This window comes from Lissotriton helveticus, chromosome 6 (assembly GCF_964261635.1).
Source record: "Lissotriton helveticus chromosome 6, aLisHel1.1, whole genome shotgun sequence".
NCBI classification, from domain to species: domain Eukaryota; kingdom Metazoa; phylum Chordata; class Amphibia; order Caudata; family Salamandridae; genus Lissotriton; species Lissotriton helveticus.
The window spans coordinates 1470579946-1470595481 of NC_136067.1; the positions used below are offsets into that span (position 1 = coordinate 1470579946).

General features: G+C 45.8%; 1 protein-coding gene across 1 annotated transcript in view; it reads left to right on the plus strand.

The window, feature by feature from the left end:
- Window positions 1-15536, plus strand: part of MEMO1 (mediator of cell motility 1) — a 152050-nt gene that overhangs the window by 118455 nt on the left and 18059 nt on the right. The window contains exon 8 of the mRNA XM_078649282.1: window positions 1137-1241. Within this exon, the coding sequence (XP_078505408.1) occupies window positions 1137-1241 (105 nt within the window). The remainder of the gene's footprint in view (window positions 1-1136; window positions 1242-15536) is intronic.

A 15536-nucleotide genomic window follows, 5' to 3' on the forward strand; every position in this document is an offset into this window, starting at 1 on the left:
AAGCTCTTCGACGTACCGGTCTTCGAGTCTAGGAGCCGGGGCACTGTGAAGAGAAAATTACAAAACTTTGACGGTATACGAAGAATGCGCATGCAGGGGGCTCCCTGTGCGCGGTAATGGAACAAGACACCATTCAAGTTCTGCGACAATTTTGACCACAAGTACGCACAGAAGGATCAGCATCTAGCCTGCAAACTTTGTCTGCCGCTGGACCACCGAAGCGAAGACTGCAACACATGCTCGGCTTTCACCTAAAAAACTTTGAGGGCATTTGTAAAGCGCGAAGGTTTCAAGGCACTGGGGGACGTCGCGGAAATTAAGTGATCTATTGCCCAGAGTCACACGGTGCTGAACTGAGCTGCCACCAGAGCCGGGTATCGAACCATGAACCCTGTGCTCTGAAGTCAGCTGCCCTGGCTTCTGCACCACACCTCTCTAAGAGAGAGACAGAGAAAAGCAAATTACAACATGCAGGGTTAAGGCCCACCTCCATCGCTTTAAGACCTGGGCCTCTCCAGCGAAGAGGAGGACAACGTTGCCGAAGGGCCTGAAGGCGAAGAGAACGTGTACGTCCTAGTCGTAGAGGTCGAAAAGAAAACTCAGGAGGTAAGAAAACCATTGACCTCGAAAAAGATAGGAGAACCACCAAAGAGTGACTCTTAAGTCCTCAAAAGGAGCCTTGGCGCTGAAGTATTCGACCACCGCAAGCACGTCAAAGGAAAAACAGTCCGTCGGTTCTTTAGACAAGGACTCGAAAAAACAAAGGCGGACATTTTAGGTGCTGGATTCTACTACCGATTTTTGCATTACTCACAAGTTTCAGACACTAAAAAAAAAAAAGAAATGAGCACATGGATGGCCGCATACTAAAAATGATTATCTGGTGTCGCATGACTGGCATTAGGTTAGGTGCCAGTCCTAGCATGTGTCTAGGCGATGTTACAAATCCTCGTTTGAGTCCCTAGCATAACATCATTTTTAGCAGAGTATTTTTCAGTAAATATAATGATGATTACTTGTGTAATGAACATTCAGTGGAAGACTATGGATCGAGAGATACTCCATTGTTGAGTAGATATTAGTTTGATAAATGTGGTTAATTAGTTCTGATATCCTGTTTCTCTTTTTGCTTACAGGGTATGAGTATAATTGAACAGTTGGACGCTGTATCTTTTAGTAATTACTTAAAGAAGTACCATAATACTATATGTGGAAGGCATCCCATTGGGGTTTTGCTGAATGTAAGTAGTACTTTATTGTATTGCTTGTCTAATTTTTTATATTTTCGTCTTACAACCTCTCACTTTCAAAATGTTTACTTAAGCGAAATATCTGCACTTTCTGGACACAAGCAGAAGCTCACTTATCAGTCCAAAACATGATATATTGATATATAGATATAAATAAATATATGTTCGAGGCATATGAGCTGCATATTGTACACTATGCATAGATCGCCACCTAGTGTTGGGCTCGGATGTTTGCAGTTTGTTGTTGTCCTGAAAAGTTCTTTGGAAGTCACGAGATAGGTGACTCCTCCTTAGGACCACATTGCGCATGGGCATCGGCTCCATCCCCAGATTGTTTTTTTCTGCCATCGGGCTCGGATGTATCTCCTGCGCTCCGGTTTGGAACCGAGTTTCCTTCGGTGCGCAATCCTCACCCAGTTCGACGGTATTGTCTCGATCGCGATCTACCACAAGATTTTTAACTAACTTTGAAGTCTTCGATTCCGGTTTTCGACGAAGGCCTTCGGGCCTACCTAGGCCTCACTTTCTGGCTCATGGAAAGGACACCATTCAAGAAGTGTCCTCAATGTGGGTCGAAGTTTCCCCACACCGACCTACATGAGGTGTGCAACCTGTGCCTCTCACCGGAGCACAAGGCCAAAGACTGTTCGGCGTGTGCCTCATTCCGCTCCAAGAAGACAATCCGGGACCGACGAACTCGAAGAACTATGGCTCGCTCGTCGGCTCCGATTCCCAACGACATCTTCGAGGAGGGCGTCAACGTGCCAGAACACCAGCACGCCGAAGAGAGTATCGGATCATCAGATGCTGAAGACTCCGACATCGTGGAGGTCACGCCAGCTCAGCGGGTCGTAAGTAAGACCGTCGACCCCACCCCTTCGTTGACACCATCTAAAAAGGCTTTGGTCACACCCTCACCTTCAGCCTCGGGTGCACGCCGAGAGACTGCTTCTAACGCCCCGCCTTCGGGCCCGGCAAAGAAGACCATAAAGCCTTCAGGCAGCTCGGGCTCGAGCCAGCCTACTTCCGGTGCCGACCCAGTACCGACACCAAAGAAAAAGCGATCTTTCTCTTCCTCCTCGACCGTTGCTTCAACACCCAAGCATACGGCGCCGAAGACTGGCAGCGGTTCGTCGACACCGAAACCGCACTCGGAGCCGAGTAAAAAATCAACCAAAGCTCCAGACTCACACGCATCTGAGCTGAAAAAACCCTCGGAACCGAAAAAACAGGTTCCCATTAAAGACACTTCGAAAGGGCACACTCATAAGCCAACTGCCAACTCGATGCCTAAAAAACCTACAGAGCTGAAAATGTAGACGCCAAAGGATTCATCAAGCTCACAAGAGCTTTTTACACCGGATCCACAACAAAAAACCCTTATAAAAGATCCTAAAACTGGACAATTGACTCTCAGCTCCAAAAAGAGACCCCTTGAGGCGCCAGCACCTCCTCCCCCTGCAAAGAAGAGAGACATTGCAACCTCTCCATTAAGGGTCCCTTCTCCTCCACCTCCCCATGCTGTTCCTACTCATACACCTCCTCCACCACAGCATTCTCCTACACCATCTCCTAACCCAGACGATGATGTACACACAGACTCTGATTATGAAGGTGGGGGTGCACATTACCCACCACACACTAATAGTCCCACCTCAGTCACCTAATCCATGGGATGATTACAAAACTCCTGATGTGTCCTATGTCCCACAGGATGATGTCTATCCATCCAGACCTTCCCCACCAGAGGACACCATAGGTTTTAACCTGCTAGTCCAGAGAGCTGCACAATATCATGGAGTGGACTTACACACTGATGCAGTGGAGGAAGACTTCCTATTAGACACTTTTGACACAACACAATGGTCTACGGCCATCTTGCCAATGCTTAAGGGCGTCATCAAGCACACAAAAGAGGTCTTTAAAGACCCCGTTAGAGCTAGGGTCCTCCATCCCCGCATTGAGAAAAAATATAAAGCTGCCCCTGCAGACCCAGCTTATATTAAAGTTCCGGCACAATTAGATTCTTTGGTGGTATCCAATGCACGTAAACGTGCCAATTCCCAAACCGGTGAAGCCTCACCACCAGACAAAGACTCTAAACTCCTTGACGCTTCTGGCAAGAGAACTGCGGCACAAGCAGATAACATCTGGCGCATTGCCAACACTCAAGCCTTGCTGGCAAGATATGACAGGGCACATTACGATGAACTAGAGTCCCTAATGCAGAACCTACCAGACAAATACAAAAGCAGGGCTAATGAACTTGTACAGGAAGGTAAAAATACTTCAATCCGTTGTGCCCTAGATGCTGCAGATACTGCCTCAAGGGCAATCAATACCGGCACCTTACTACGCAGACATGCCTGGCTACGCATTTCAGGTTTTAAACCTGAGGTGCAAAACTCTATACTTAATCAGCCATTTGATGAAACACATTTATTTGGCCCAAATGTTGACGTGTCTTTGGAAAAAATGAAAAAAGACACCGGCACTGCAAAATCGATGAGAGCCTTGCAGCAGCAAGCTCCCGGACGTTCTTTTCATCGCTCATCGCACAGAGGCAACACAAGAGGCTACTCCTCTGAAAGTCCCTACTCTTCCTACAAGACCCCTGGCCAATCCACATTCACCAAGGGCTTCCATAGAGGGGGTTACAGGGGTAACAACAACAAAGACAGAGGCAAAAACAACACCTCCCGCTCTGCCTCCACCCCTACCCAATGACTTTTCTCCCCTTCCCCCACCCTCAACATTCCACTCCTGTGGGGGGAAGACTCCAACAGGTCCTGCCTGCATGGATCAACATCACATTAGACAGGTGGATGCAACAAATTATTCACTCAGGTTACTGTCTAGAATTAACATCTACCCCCCCAAACATACCACCCAAACAGCGTCCAATGTCACAAGAACATCTGTCACTGGTAAAGCAAGAAGTAGTATCTCTGCTAGAAAAAAGTGCAATGGAACTAGTTCTGCACCAGCAAAACAAGGGGGTTTACTCTCTATATGTTCTAATCCCAAAGAAGGACGGCTCTCTAAGGCCTATTCTAGACCTCAGACCGCTAAACATATATATACAATCAGACAATTTTCACATGGTCACACTCCAGCAAGTCCTTCCTCTCTTGTCTCAAAACGACTTCCTGGCTACTCTAGACCTCAAGGACGCGCACTTCCACATTCCCATTCACAAAGCTCACAGGAAGTATCTCCGGTTTGTAATAGACGGGCAGCACTACCAGTTCAAAGTACTCCCATTCGGAGTCACACAGCACCAATGGTCTTCACCAAGTGCTTGGCAGTGGTGGCAGCGCATCTAAGAAGACAGAACATCCATGTCTTCCCGTACCTCGACGACTGGCTCATAAAAGCCAGCTCACACAATTAATGCGTAAAACACAATCATACCACCATCCACCTGCTCCACAACTTGGGGTTCACAATAAACCACACCAAGTCTCATCTACAGCCATCCAAAGTACAACAGTACCTAGGTGCCACAATAAACACCTCAACAGCGCTGGTGTATCCCACCCCAGCAAGGATAGCCAGCATGCAAACTCTCCTAGCAAAGTTTCAGCTACAACACTCCCTCCCAGCACGAGTGTTCATGCAACTCATAGGGTTGATGGCCTCTTGCATCTTCATAGTGCCCCATGCAAGACTTCAAATGCGTCCGCTACAAGAGTGCTTATCACGTCAATGGAACCAGGCTCAAGGTCAATTAACAGACCTAGTGTTGGTAGATGGTCAAACTCATCGCTCTCTGCAGTGGTGGAACACCAAGAACCTTTCCAAGGGACGACCGTTCCTAGAGCCAGTTCCCCAAATAATCTTGACTGCGGACGCATCGCTCTCCGGCTGGGGAGCCCACCTACTGCAACAGACCATGCAAGGCAGGTGGACACCGCAACAAAAGTTACTCTACATCAATCACTTGGAGTTACTAGCAGTATTCCTAGCACTAAAAGCTTTCCAGAAGCAAGTAGCAAACAAAGCTGTGTTAGTCCGCACGGACAACATGACAGCAATGTATTACATACAGAAGCAAGGAGGCACGCACTCCCTGCAACTATCTTAACTAGCACAAGAAATATGGAGATGGCCATACCTCAGAACATATTACTTCTAGCCCAACATGTCCCAGGAGTACAAAATACTATAGCGGATCTGTTAAGTCGTCAAACACAACAGGCCCACGAGTGGGAACTTCATCCGCAAGTTCTTCAGCCATTCCTTCAGAGGTGGGGACAACCTTAGATAGACCTCTTTGCCACCCACGAAAACGCAAAATGCCCAAGCTTCGCCGCCAGATATCCACACCCACTGTCCAAAGGCAATAAGATATGGATGAATTGGTCAAACAGATTTGCGTACGCTTTCCCACCTCTACCACTCATGCCACAAATAGTACGCAAACTACAGCAGCATTCTCTGACCCTCATCCTAGTTGCTCCAACGTGGGCCAGACAACCGTGGTACACCACACTGCTACAACTGTCTGTGGTACCACACCAAAAACTGCACCTCTCTTAACACAGAACCGTGGAGAGATCAGACACCCGGACCCAGCTCAGCTCAACCTTGTGATCTGGCTCCTGAAGTCCTAGAATTTGGATATCTGAACATTCCTCCAGACTACATGAATGTCATTAAAGAAGCTAGACGTCCTACCACTAGGGAATGTTATGCAGCCAAGTGGAAACGATTTGTAATTTATTGTCATAACAACGACATTAATCCTTTAGATGTGGCTATTCAACACATCATAGGTTACTTACTGCATCTTCAAAGATGTAACTTAGCCTACACGTCTATTAGACTACATCTTGCTGCAATAGCAGCATATCTGCAAAACAGACAACATCTATCTCTGTTCAGAGTGCCTGCCATTAAAGCCTTTATGGAAGGCCTTAAAAGAATAATTCCTCACAGAGTACCACTTTCTCCTGTATGGGATTTAAATGTCGTTCTCACACGGCTAAGGGGGCCTCCCTTCGAACCCCTGCACAAATGTGAATTACAATTTTTAACCTGGAAGGCTGCGTTCCTAGTAGCTATTACCTCCCTGCGCTGAGTTAATGAACTACAAGCACTAACCATTCAAGAACCCTTTTTGCAAATGCATCAAAATAAGGTTGTTCTGCGTACCAATCCAAAATTCCTGCCTAAAGTAATTTCTCCATTCCATCTCAATCAATCTGTGGAACTGCCCATTTTCTTCTCGCAGCCACAGTCAGTAGCAGAAAGAGCTCTTCACACTTTAGATGTCAAAAGAGTGTTGCTATACTACATAGAAAGAACACAACCCTTTCATAAGACAAAACAACTTTTTGTTTCTTTCTCAGTACCACACAAGGGCAATCCCATTTCAAAATCTGGAATAGCTAGATGGATTGCCAAATGCATACAGATTTGCTACCACAAAGCTAAATGTACGCTATCTGTTCCTCCTAAAGCCCACTCTACCAGAAAGATAGGGGCTTCAATGGCATTTTTAGGGAACATTCTCCTAGACGACATCTGCAGGGCAGCCACATGGGCTACACCGCACACATTCACAAAACACTATTGTGTAGATGTGCAAACAAAACAACAAGCTAATGTGGGCCAGGCTGTTCTCAAAACATTATTCCAAACTACTGCAACAGATAGGGGTGGTCGCTGCTAAGAGTGGGTACAGCTATATAATCTATGCATAGTGTACAATCTGCTGCTCATATGCCATGAACGGAAAATGCTACTTACCAGTATGCATCTGTTCTTGGCATGTAGAGCTGCAGAGTTATACACGCCCACCCGCCTTCCCGGCTACCCTTGTCTGTTCCAGTATTATCTTAATTAGATACAAATTACACGGGCATCCTTCCTGTTCTTGCAAAGCTCCATCATTTCCCTAATGGCGAAAAACAATCTGGGGATGGAGCCGATGCCCATGCGCAATGTGGTCCTAAGGAGGAGTCACCTATCTCGTGACTTCCAAAGAACTTTTCAGGACAACAACAAACTGCAAACATCTGGGACCAACACTAGCTGGCGATCTATGCATAGTGTACAACTCTGCAGCTCTACATGCCAAGAACAGATGCATACTGGTAAGTAGCATTTTCCTTATATATTGCTCTACTGCAGTAAATATATCTGTTATTTTATTGTTTTTACATTACTGTTAATTGTGTGATTTCATTCTTCCAAAATGTTGGGCTTATAAGGCTCGATACCAGAAACGGAATACATATATATTTATTAAGTTTATAAAGCGCGACAGCTACCCGAAAGGGTTTCCCGGCGCTAAGAAATGCCCACAAGCAGCAAAGCACAAGAGGATACGCAGTTATTGATTGAAAAGCCAGGTCTTAATGGCTCTGCGAAAATGAGCATAACGGGTCTCAGAGCGAGTGTCGAGAGGAAGGGTGTTCCAAAGCTTGGGCCCCAAGAATGAGAAAGACCTTCCACCCATTCTAGACAGTCTAAACTTGGGCACAGCAAAGAGAATTTGAGAGGAGGTACGAAGGGTACGCGACGGGGAGTAGGTGTTGACAAGAGATTGCAAATAGCTGGGAGCATTTCTCATCCTAATTTTGTGCATGTAACTAAGAGCCTTGAATTTCACTCGACTCTCCACCTTCAACCAGAGGAGATCTCGAAGAAGTCCTGTTATATGGTCGGATTTACGACAGCCACAAAGGAGACGTGCAGCGGCATTCTGCACTCTGGAGGCGTCTAGTGACTGTCTTGGTCGCCCCCAGGTAGAGTATGTTCCCATAGTCCAACCGGGAGGTAACCAAGGAGTTCACCACAGACCTCTGGGTGTCGGTCGGCAACATCCAAAGAATCTTCATCAGCCAGCGCAGAATGGTAAAACAGATGGAAGACACTTTGTTGGCCTGACATTGCATTGTCAGACCATTGTCTATAATCACCCCCAAGTTGCGCAAATGCTCAGATGGAAAAGGAAGTGGGCCTAACTCAGAAGGCCAGTGCCTAGAGGTACAGAGATCTTGTTTCCGCCCAAGGACCAGGACTTCAGTCTTCCCTCCATTCAGCTTGAGGAGGTTTAGATTCATCCACCTAGAGATCTCCCCAAGTCCAAACTGAAGGAGGGAGGTGGAGGCCTGGTCAGATTGTGAGAGGGAGAAGACAACCTGCGAATCATCAGCGTAGGTGAACAAGGTTAGTCCGGCACGATCAGCGATACGGGCCAGGGGAGTAACATAAAGATTAAAAAGTAGGGAACTTAGAATCGAACCCTGGGGTACACCATAGGGTGAAGAATAGGTTTTGGAGGTTGCTGAGTGAGAGAAGATTTGGAACGTCCGGTCAGTCAGGAAAGAAGCCAACCAATCAAGGGCCAGCCCTCCAATGCCCATGGTGGCAAGAGATTTAAGGAGTATTTTATGAGAGACAGTATCGAAAGCTGCACTGAGATCAAGTAATATCAGTACAGCAGTATCTCCCCTGTCTAGCAAGGATCGAAGATTCTCCATAACGCCAAGGAGTGTGGTTTCTGTGGAGAAGCCTGGACGAAAACCCGACTGGGAGGGATGCAGTAAATTGTTGGTGGCAATAAACTGAGACAGATGGTGATGAATGTGCCTCTCTAAGACTTTGGAGAAGGCTGGCAGTAAAGAGATGGGGCGGAAGTTGGAAAGAACCTTAGGGTCAGCAGTGGGCTTTTTCAATAATGGCGTGACCATTGCATGCTTCCAGCCAGCAGGAACAATGGCAGTCTTTAAAGAGAGATTGAGAGTAGTGCAGATCAGAGCGAGCTGCGGGGAATCCAATAACCGAAGTATTGGGATAGGCAGGGGATTGATAGGAGAACCGGATTTTACCTTGCACAAAATTTCACGAAGAACGGCTGGATGCAGATCGGGCCATGAGAGCAAAGGAGCAAAGGTGGGAACAGGATATAGTTAGTACCCTCTAAATTAGCAGTAGATGCTAGCGAAGTGTTAATGTCACTTTGATTGGAGATATCTTGATAAATCGTATCAATTTTTGTAATAAAAAACTGAGCAATTTCGTCACACTTACTGCTCGACAAAGAAGGAAGTTTCGCTGAAGTGTGAGAGCCAGCATGATTTTTAACCAGGCTAAATAATACTTTCGATTTATTAGCTGCGTCTGTTATAGTTTTAGTGACGTAACTGGCCCTTGTCAAGGCACAAGCTTTATGATAGCTCTTCAAAGCATTTTTATAGATAGTGGCTGCCGTGGGAGAGTAATCCTTTCTCCAAATACGTTCCGATTTTTTACAGCGGGACTTATCTACTTTTAACGCATCATTGAACCAAGGGGCCGGTGTGTTATGGGATGCCTCTTTCTTGAAGGAGGACGGAAGGCAGATGTCAATGGCATCAAGAAGCCAGGATTTAGTAATACCAGCTGCCGCTTCCATGTCAATCGACATGAGCAGTTCAGTAGGAAAATAAGTTGCAAGAAAATGAGATGCAAGATTTTTCCAATCTCCTACTAGTGGCAGATGTTCTACTATGGTGGGGCAGTTAGTGGTGGTGAACATAAATCTAATAAGATAATGGTCAGACGAATGAACAGGTGATGCAGGGAGACAATTAGATGAGGTATATTGGAAAAGATAGGATCCCGAAAGTGACCGCCTTTATGCGTAGGACCTTGATTGTGTAGAATAATATTCATAGCCTCGAAATCGGCGATTAAGGTTCTACCAGTGCTATTCTTGACAGCATCCAAATGTACGTTGAAATCACCCACTACCAAGAAATTGCTGGAATTGGTGAGGGTGGAAGCTAGAAAATCGGATAATTGCGCAGCCCAGGCAATAACTGGGCCGGGAGGGCGGTAAGCTAAAAGGCCTGTGAGGGTTACTTTCGGATGAAGGGCGAGTTTAAAACATGCTGCCTCACAGTTACTTAAGGTGATGAGATCGAGCTGGCATTGGTGAGTGTTCTTAAATATAATCGCAATGCCACCCCCCGTTTGATTGGCTCTATCGTGTCTGACAATAGCGTAGTTAGAGGGTAGAGCTTCAGCAATGTCCGGCCCAGAGCCGTCATGAAGCCACGACTCGGTAATAAAAAGGGCGTTGGGTGACTTATCACTTAAAAGGTTGAAAATCTCGCATCTATGCTTAGGCAGCGAGCGACAATTCAAGCTAAGAAACGTGAAGGAAGGTGTAAGGGGAATCTTGGTCCGTGGTGTACAATTACGACACAGCTGTGGGGCTTCCAAAGGAAATGTACAATGCGAGCATGACTGGGAGAATTGACTAAACATGTAAAAAATGGTACAGTCTTGCTTGGTTAGAGGCCTGTACGCCCTCAGTTGGTCAGCACCGTAAGAGAACTTCTTGAGTGAGTACTGGCTCGGGGGGGTATGGCCCCTGGACCCGTTCGGGCACGGATGGGTGCAGACTGGCACGCCTTTGGCGTGCCACAAGCGCTCCCGCCCGCTGCGCGGACGGGAGATGACTGACATTTATACAGGAAGAGGGCGGGAGGTTAGAATCAGCTAGTCCGCAACCCTGCGCCTCCAAGCAAGATGGCGGCTTACCCCCTAAACATCCCACGACAGCACCTAATCGGCTGCGGGGAATGACGGCTGGTGCAGGGCAAGTAGGCTCAGTGCAAAATAGCAATTAGCAGATTATAATTTTAAAAACAGAACGTAGGAAAGCTATGTGCAAAAAGCAAGTAGCAGCAGGCAATATTTAAAACAAATCGTAAACTCAAGACCTAACTTCCCCAGCTTCCGCCTCAGGGAAATTCTAGTGACAAATATATATAAAAGTGAGACAGTCTCTGTTGTCTGTCGTGAGGGATCATTTCCTTGCATATGCTTTATGAGTGTTCCATTTGTTGCTGGCGGTTATCTGACAAATGGGGATAGTCCTTCTAAGATCGGACAATGTATGTAGGACTTCAGAGACTCACTGGTCCTTCTAACAAGGAAGCATGTACATCTAACAGACTATCTTGCTCTGGTCTCCTGGAACCAAGAAAAATGCCTCAGCGGTGACCAGTGGATCTAACTGTTCGAGGCATGTGGGCTGCTGAATTCATATCTGTGCATAGATCGCCGCCTTGTGTTGGGTCCGGATGATTGCACTTTGTTGTCCTGGAAGAGTCTTTGAAGTATCACGAGATAGGTGACTCCTCCCCTGGACTACAGTGCGCATGGGCATCTTCTCCATCCTCAGATTATTTTTTTCTGCCATTGGGTTCAGTTGTTATTCCTCTACTCCAACTTCGGAATCGAAACTAACCTACTTTCTAAGGCCAAAAGGCCTTCTAACTCGACGGTATTGTTCTCGTTCGGTACTTCTTGACTCAACCAAACTTTCCATCTCGATCCGGTCGTCGATGTGGGCCGTTGGGCCTTATCGACGCCACGTAGGATTGCTGTCGATGGAAAGGAGTCCGTTCAAAAGGTGCCCACAATGCCACGCCAAATTCCCGCATACTGACAAGCATACAGTATGCTAAGGTATATAGCTAGTAGAACATAAATTAAATAAACTTAAATTGGTACATACATTATGAGTTGTACTTTATAGCCCACTATGACAAAGATTTTGCATCAACTACATTAATCGTTTTTTTTGTTTTATTATTCATAAACACATATTTTTATATATTTGATACTTCTTTTTGTATAAAGTATAAATATGAACTTTTTTATATATCTTTTTTGGAAATATACTGATATGTTTTTCTGATAATTTAGTATTTTTTATATACATTATAGTCAGAATAATTTATAAAAACATATAACATAGACATAATTGAGCATAAGACCAAAAAGAGAGACGATGGAAGCAAAGCGGTAGATGACACACTACGCGCGTTTCGGCTTGGCAGCCTTCGTCAGGTGACACATCTTTTGCAATGAAATGCTCGAGATGTAAGGAGAGACTGGCTTAAAAACATATATTTCGTTGGAACATCGTGTCCCTTCAAACTATGATGAGAATAAGTGATACTTGTTTCTTTAATAGATGCATTGCACCAAGAACTGGTACAATGTATATAGAAGACGAATCTAGAGTATAGGCAGTTGATCTGAGATTCGGATCATAGTTCGATACATTGTACCAGTTCTTGGTGCAATGCATCTATATACTTTGTACAAAAGAAGTATCAAATATATAAAAATATGTGTTTATGAATAATAAAACTAAAACACTGATTGATGTAGTTGGTGCAAAATCTTTGTCATAGTGGGCTATAAACTACAACTTATAATGTATGTACCAATTTAGGTTTATTTAATTTATGTTCTACTAGCTATATACCTTTTCAAACTATTTTGCTTTCCCTATGTATAGCTAGTGCATTCATATATAGAGGTCCCCCACTTCCCAAACAAAAGCATACAGTATGCAACAGGTGCTTCTCTCCAGACCATAACGAACAAACTTGCCCAATTCCGTTAGAAGAAAACCATCCGGAATCGACGGGACGCTAGACAAGAGATGCAGCGGCAAGCACCGGAACCGGAGAACATCTTCGATGACTAACACGACCTCCCGGAAGCGGTAGACTCGGATTTAGAAATCGTCACCGTCGAGGACCAGTCGGACTCCGATGACCTGATCACGCCGGGGCAAAAAGTGAGTACTCAGCCCCCAACCCCGCTCATTCCAAAACAAAAGGCTTCGGTCGACGCATCGCCTAAAGGCCTTAGTCGAGATCGACAAGTTACTTCAGAAGCCCCGCCTTTCGGCTCGGCTCCGAAGCCCAAGACTAAGTAAGCCTTTCGATACACCCGGCCCGAGTAACACTCTCCCTAAAAAGGTTGTTGACCCGAAAAAGGTTGTCGAACCGACGGGCATCGAACCATAGAAGGGTGTCGACCCCACAATCGTCAAACCGAAGAAGGTTCTCGAACAAAAGAAGGTCGGCCAACCCAAGAAAGCTATCGAACCGTAAGCTCTTGAGCCGAAAAAGAGCTCTAAGCCACAAAAGGTCGTTGATCCAAAGAAGATACTCGCCCCGAAGAAAAAGCCCTTCGACACTGAAAAAGCCGTCGACTCGAACAAAAACATCGAGTCAAATAAAGTCGTCAATCACAAAAAAAAAGACAAACGTATCAAACCAAAGACTCCGGTCGATCCGAAACAGGTTGTCGATCCAAAAAAGGTCGCCGAACCAAAAAAGACTGTTAAAAACTTCGACAAGGACAAAGTCGTCGAACCGAAAAAGGCCTGGGACCCTAAGGCAACAGTCGAACCAGACACAGCTCCTCGACCTAAGGCTTTCGAGCCAAAAAGTCACGGACTAGTCACCAAGCCAAAAATATCGGCACCAAGGCCACGGCCAGTTGTGGAAGAACTCTTCCATCCTGATCCAGTGTGTGAGGAACAATCTAAACTGTACATAAAACCCTGAAACAGGAAAGGTTACAGTTTATCATCGGAAAAAGAGACCATTGGACACGGACACTCCTTCCCCTGTTCCTCCAAAGAAGAAAGACTTTGGGACATCTCCCTCTAGACCTTTCACTCCTCCTCCTCCTCTCTATCCTAATATGCCTTTTGTGCCTTACTCTCCTACACATTCACAATATGATGAGGAAGAGAACATGGGGGTAGATCCTCATAACGATTTTGATGAGCCACAGGATCCAGATGCACAAGATCCAGATACACAAGATAACCCATGGGATGACCAAAACGATCCATATGATCCACAGCCCATCCCAGACACCTCCACATACCCTACAAAACCGTTGCCTACTGACAACACCATTCTTTTCAATCAACTGCTAGATAGGGCAGCAAAATATCGCAATGTGGACATGCACACTGACCCCGTAGAAGAGGACTTTTTATTTGACACCTTTCCTACTTCTGAGAAAAATGTCAGGACACTACCCATGTTAAAAGGGGTACTCAAACATGTGCCAGTCATATTCAAAGATCCAGCCGGAGCGCGTGTACTCAATCCCAGAGTAGAGAAGAAATATAAGGCGGCCCCTCCGACCCCGCCTATATCAAATCACAATTGCCTTTAGACTCACTAGTTATGGCAAACGCCTGAAAGAGAGCCAACTCACAAACAGGAGGTGCTCCCCTCCTGACAAGGAGTCTAAGATCCTAGAAGCTTCAGGCAAAAGGGTGGCCTCACAAGCTGCAAATTCATGGAGGATTGCAAACACACAGGCTTTATTAGCACACTATGATAGAGCGCACTACGATGAACTTGAAGGTCTGCTGCAACAGCTAAAGCTAACGACCTCATTCAGGAAGGCAAATTTATAACTAATGCATCCATTAAATATGCCCTTGACGCAGCTGATACAGCAGCAAGACCCATTAATACTAGTGTATTACTACGCAGGCATGCGTGGTTACACATCTCTGGTTTTAAGAACGAGGTGCAATCCACAATCCTCAACCAACCAGTTAACCCAGATTTCCTGTTTGGTCCAGCAGTAGACTCAATCTTGGACAAAATGAAAAAAGATACTGAAGCTGCTAAGTCTATGGGCGCACTTCAGTTTCAACAACACAGAGGCTTCTTTCGTCGATCCTCCTACAGAGGCTCCGCAAGAGGCAACACATCACAAGCTTCCTCTACATTCAAAAGTAACACCCAGAGTACCTTTAATAAAGGCTCCAACAGAGGGGGTTATAGGGGAAACAATAACAAGGGCAGGGGACGTGGAGGCAATAATACCAGAGCCTCCACTGCCACCAAACAGTGACTTTACCACACTCCCTCCGGACCACCCAACACCGGTCGGAGGCAGAATAAAACAATTCCTACCAGTCTGGTATGCCATTACCACAGACAGATGGGTGAGACAAATTATCCAGTATGGTTACTGCCTGGAACTCACCTCTACTCCACCCAACATACCACCCAAACGTCATTGTATGTCCAAAGAACACATCACGCTGTTACAACAAGAGGTCGCGTCCATGCTAGAAAAGGGAGCCTAGAGCCAGTACCTTTTCAACACAAGGGGACAGGAGTATACGCTCTATACTTCCTAATTCCAAAAAAGGATGGGTCTCTCAGACCCATTCTAGACCTCAGACCGCTAAATCATTACATACTCTCAGAGCATTTCCATATGATTACTCTACAGCAAGTACTCCCGTTACTCCAGCAAAACGACTTCCTTGCTACGTTAGACCTTAAAGACGCATACTTTCACATACCTATACATCCAGCTCACAGAAAATACCTCAGGTTCACAATAGAAGGGCAACATTATCAATTCAAAGTTCTCCCCTTCGGGGTAACTACGGCCCCAAGAGTTTTCACAAAATGCCTGGCATTTGTAGCAGCA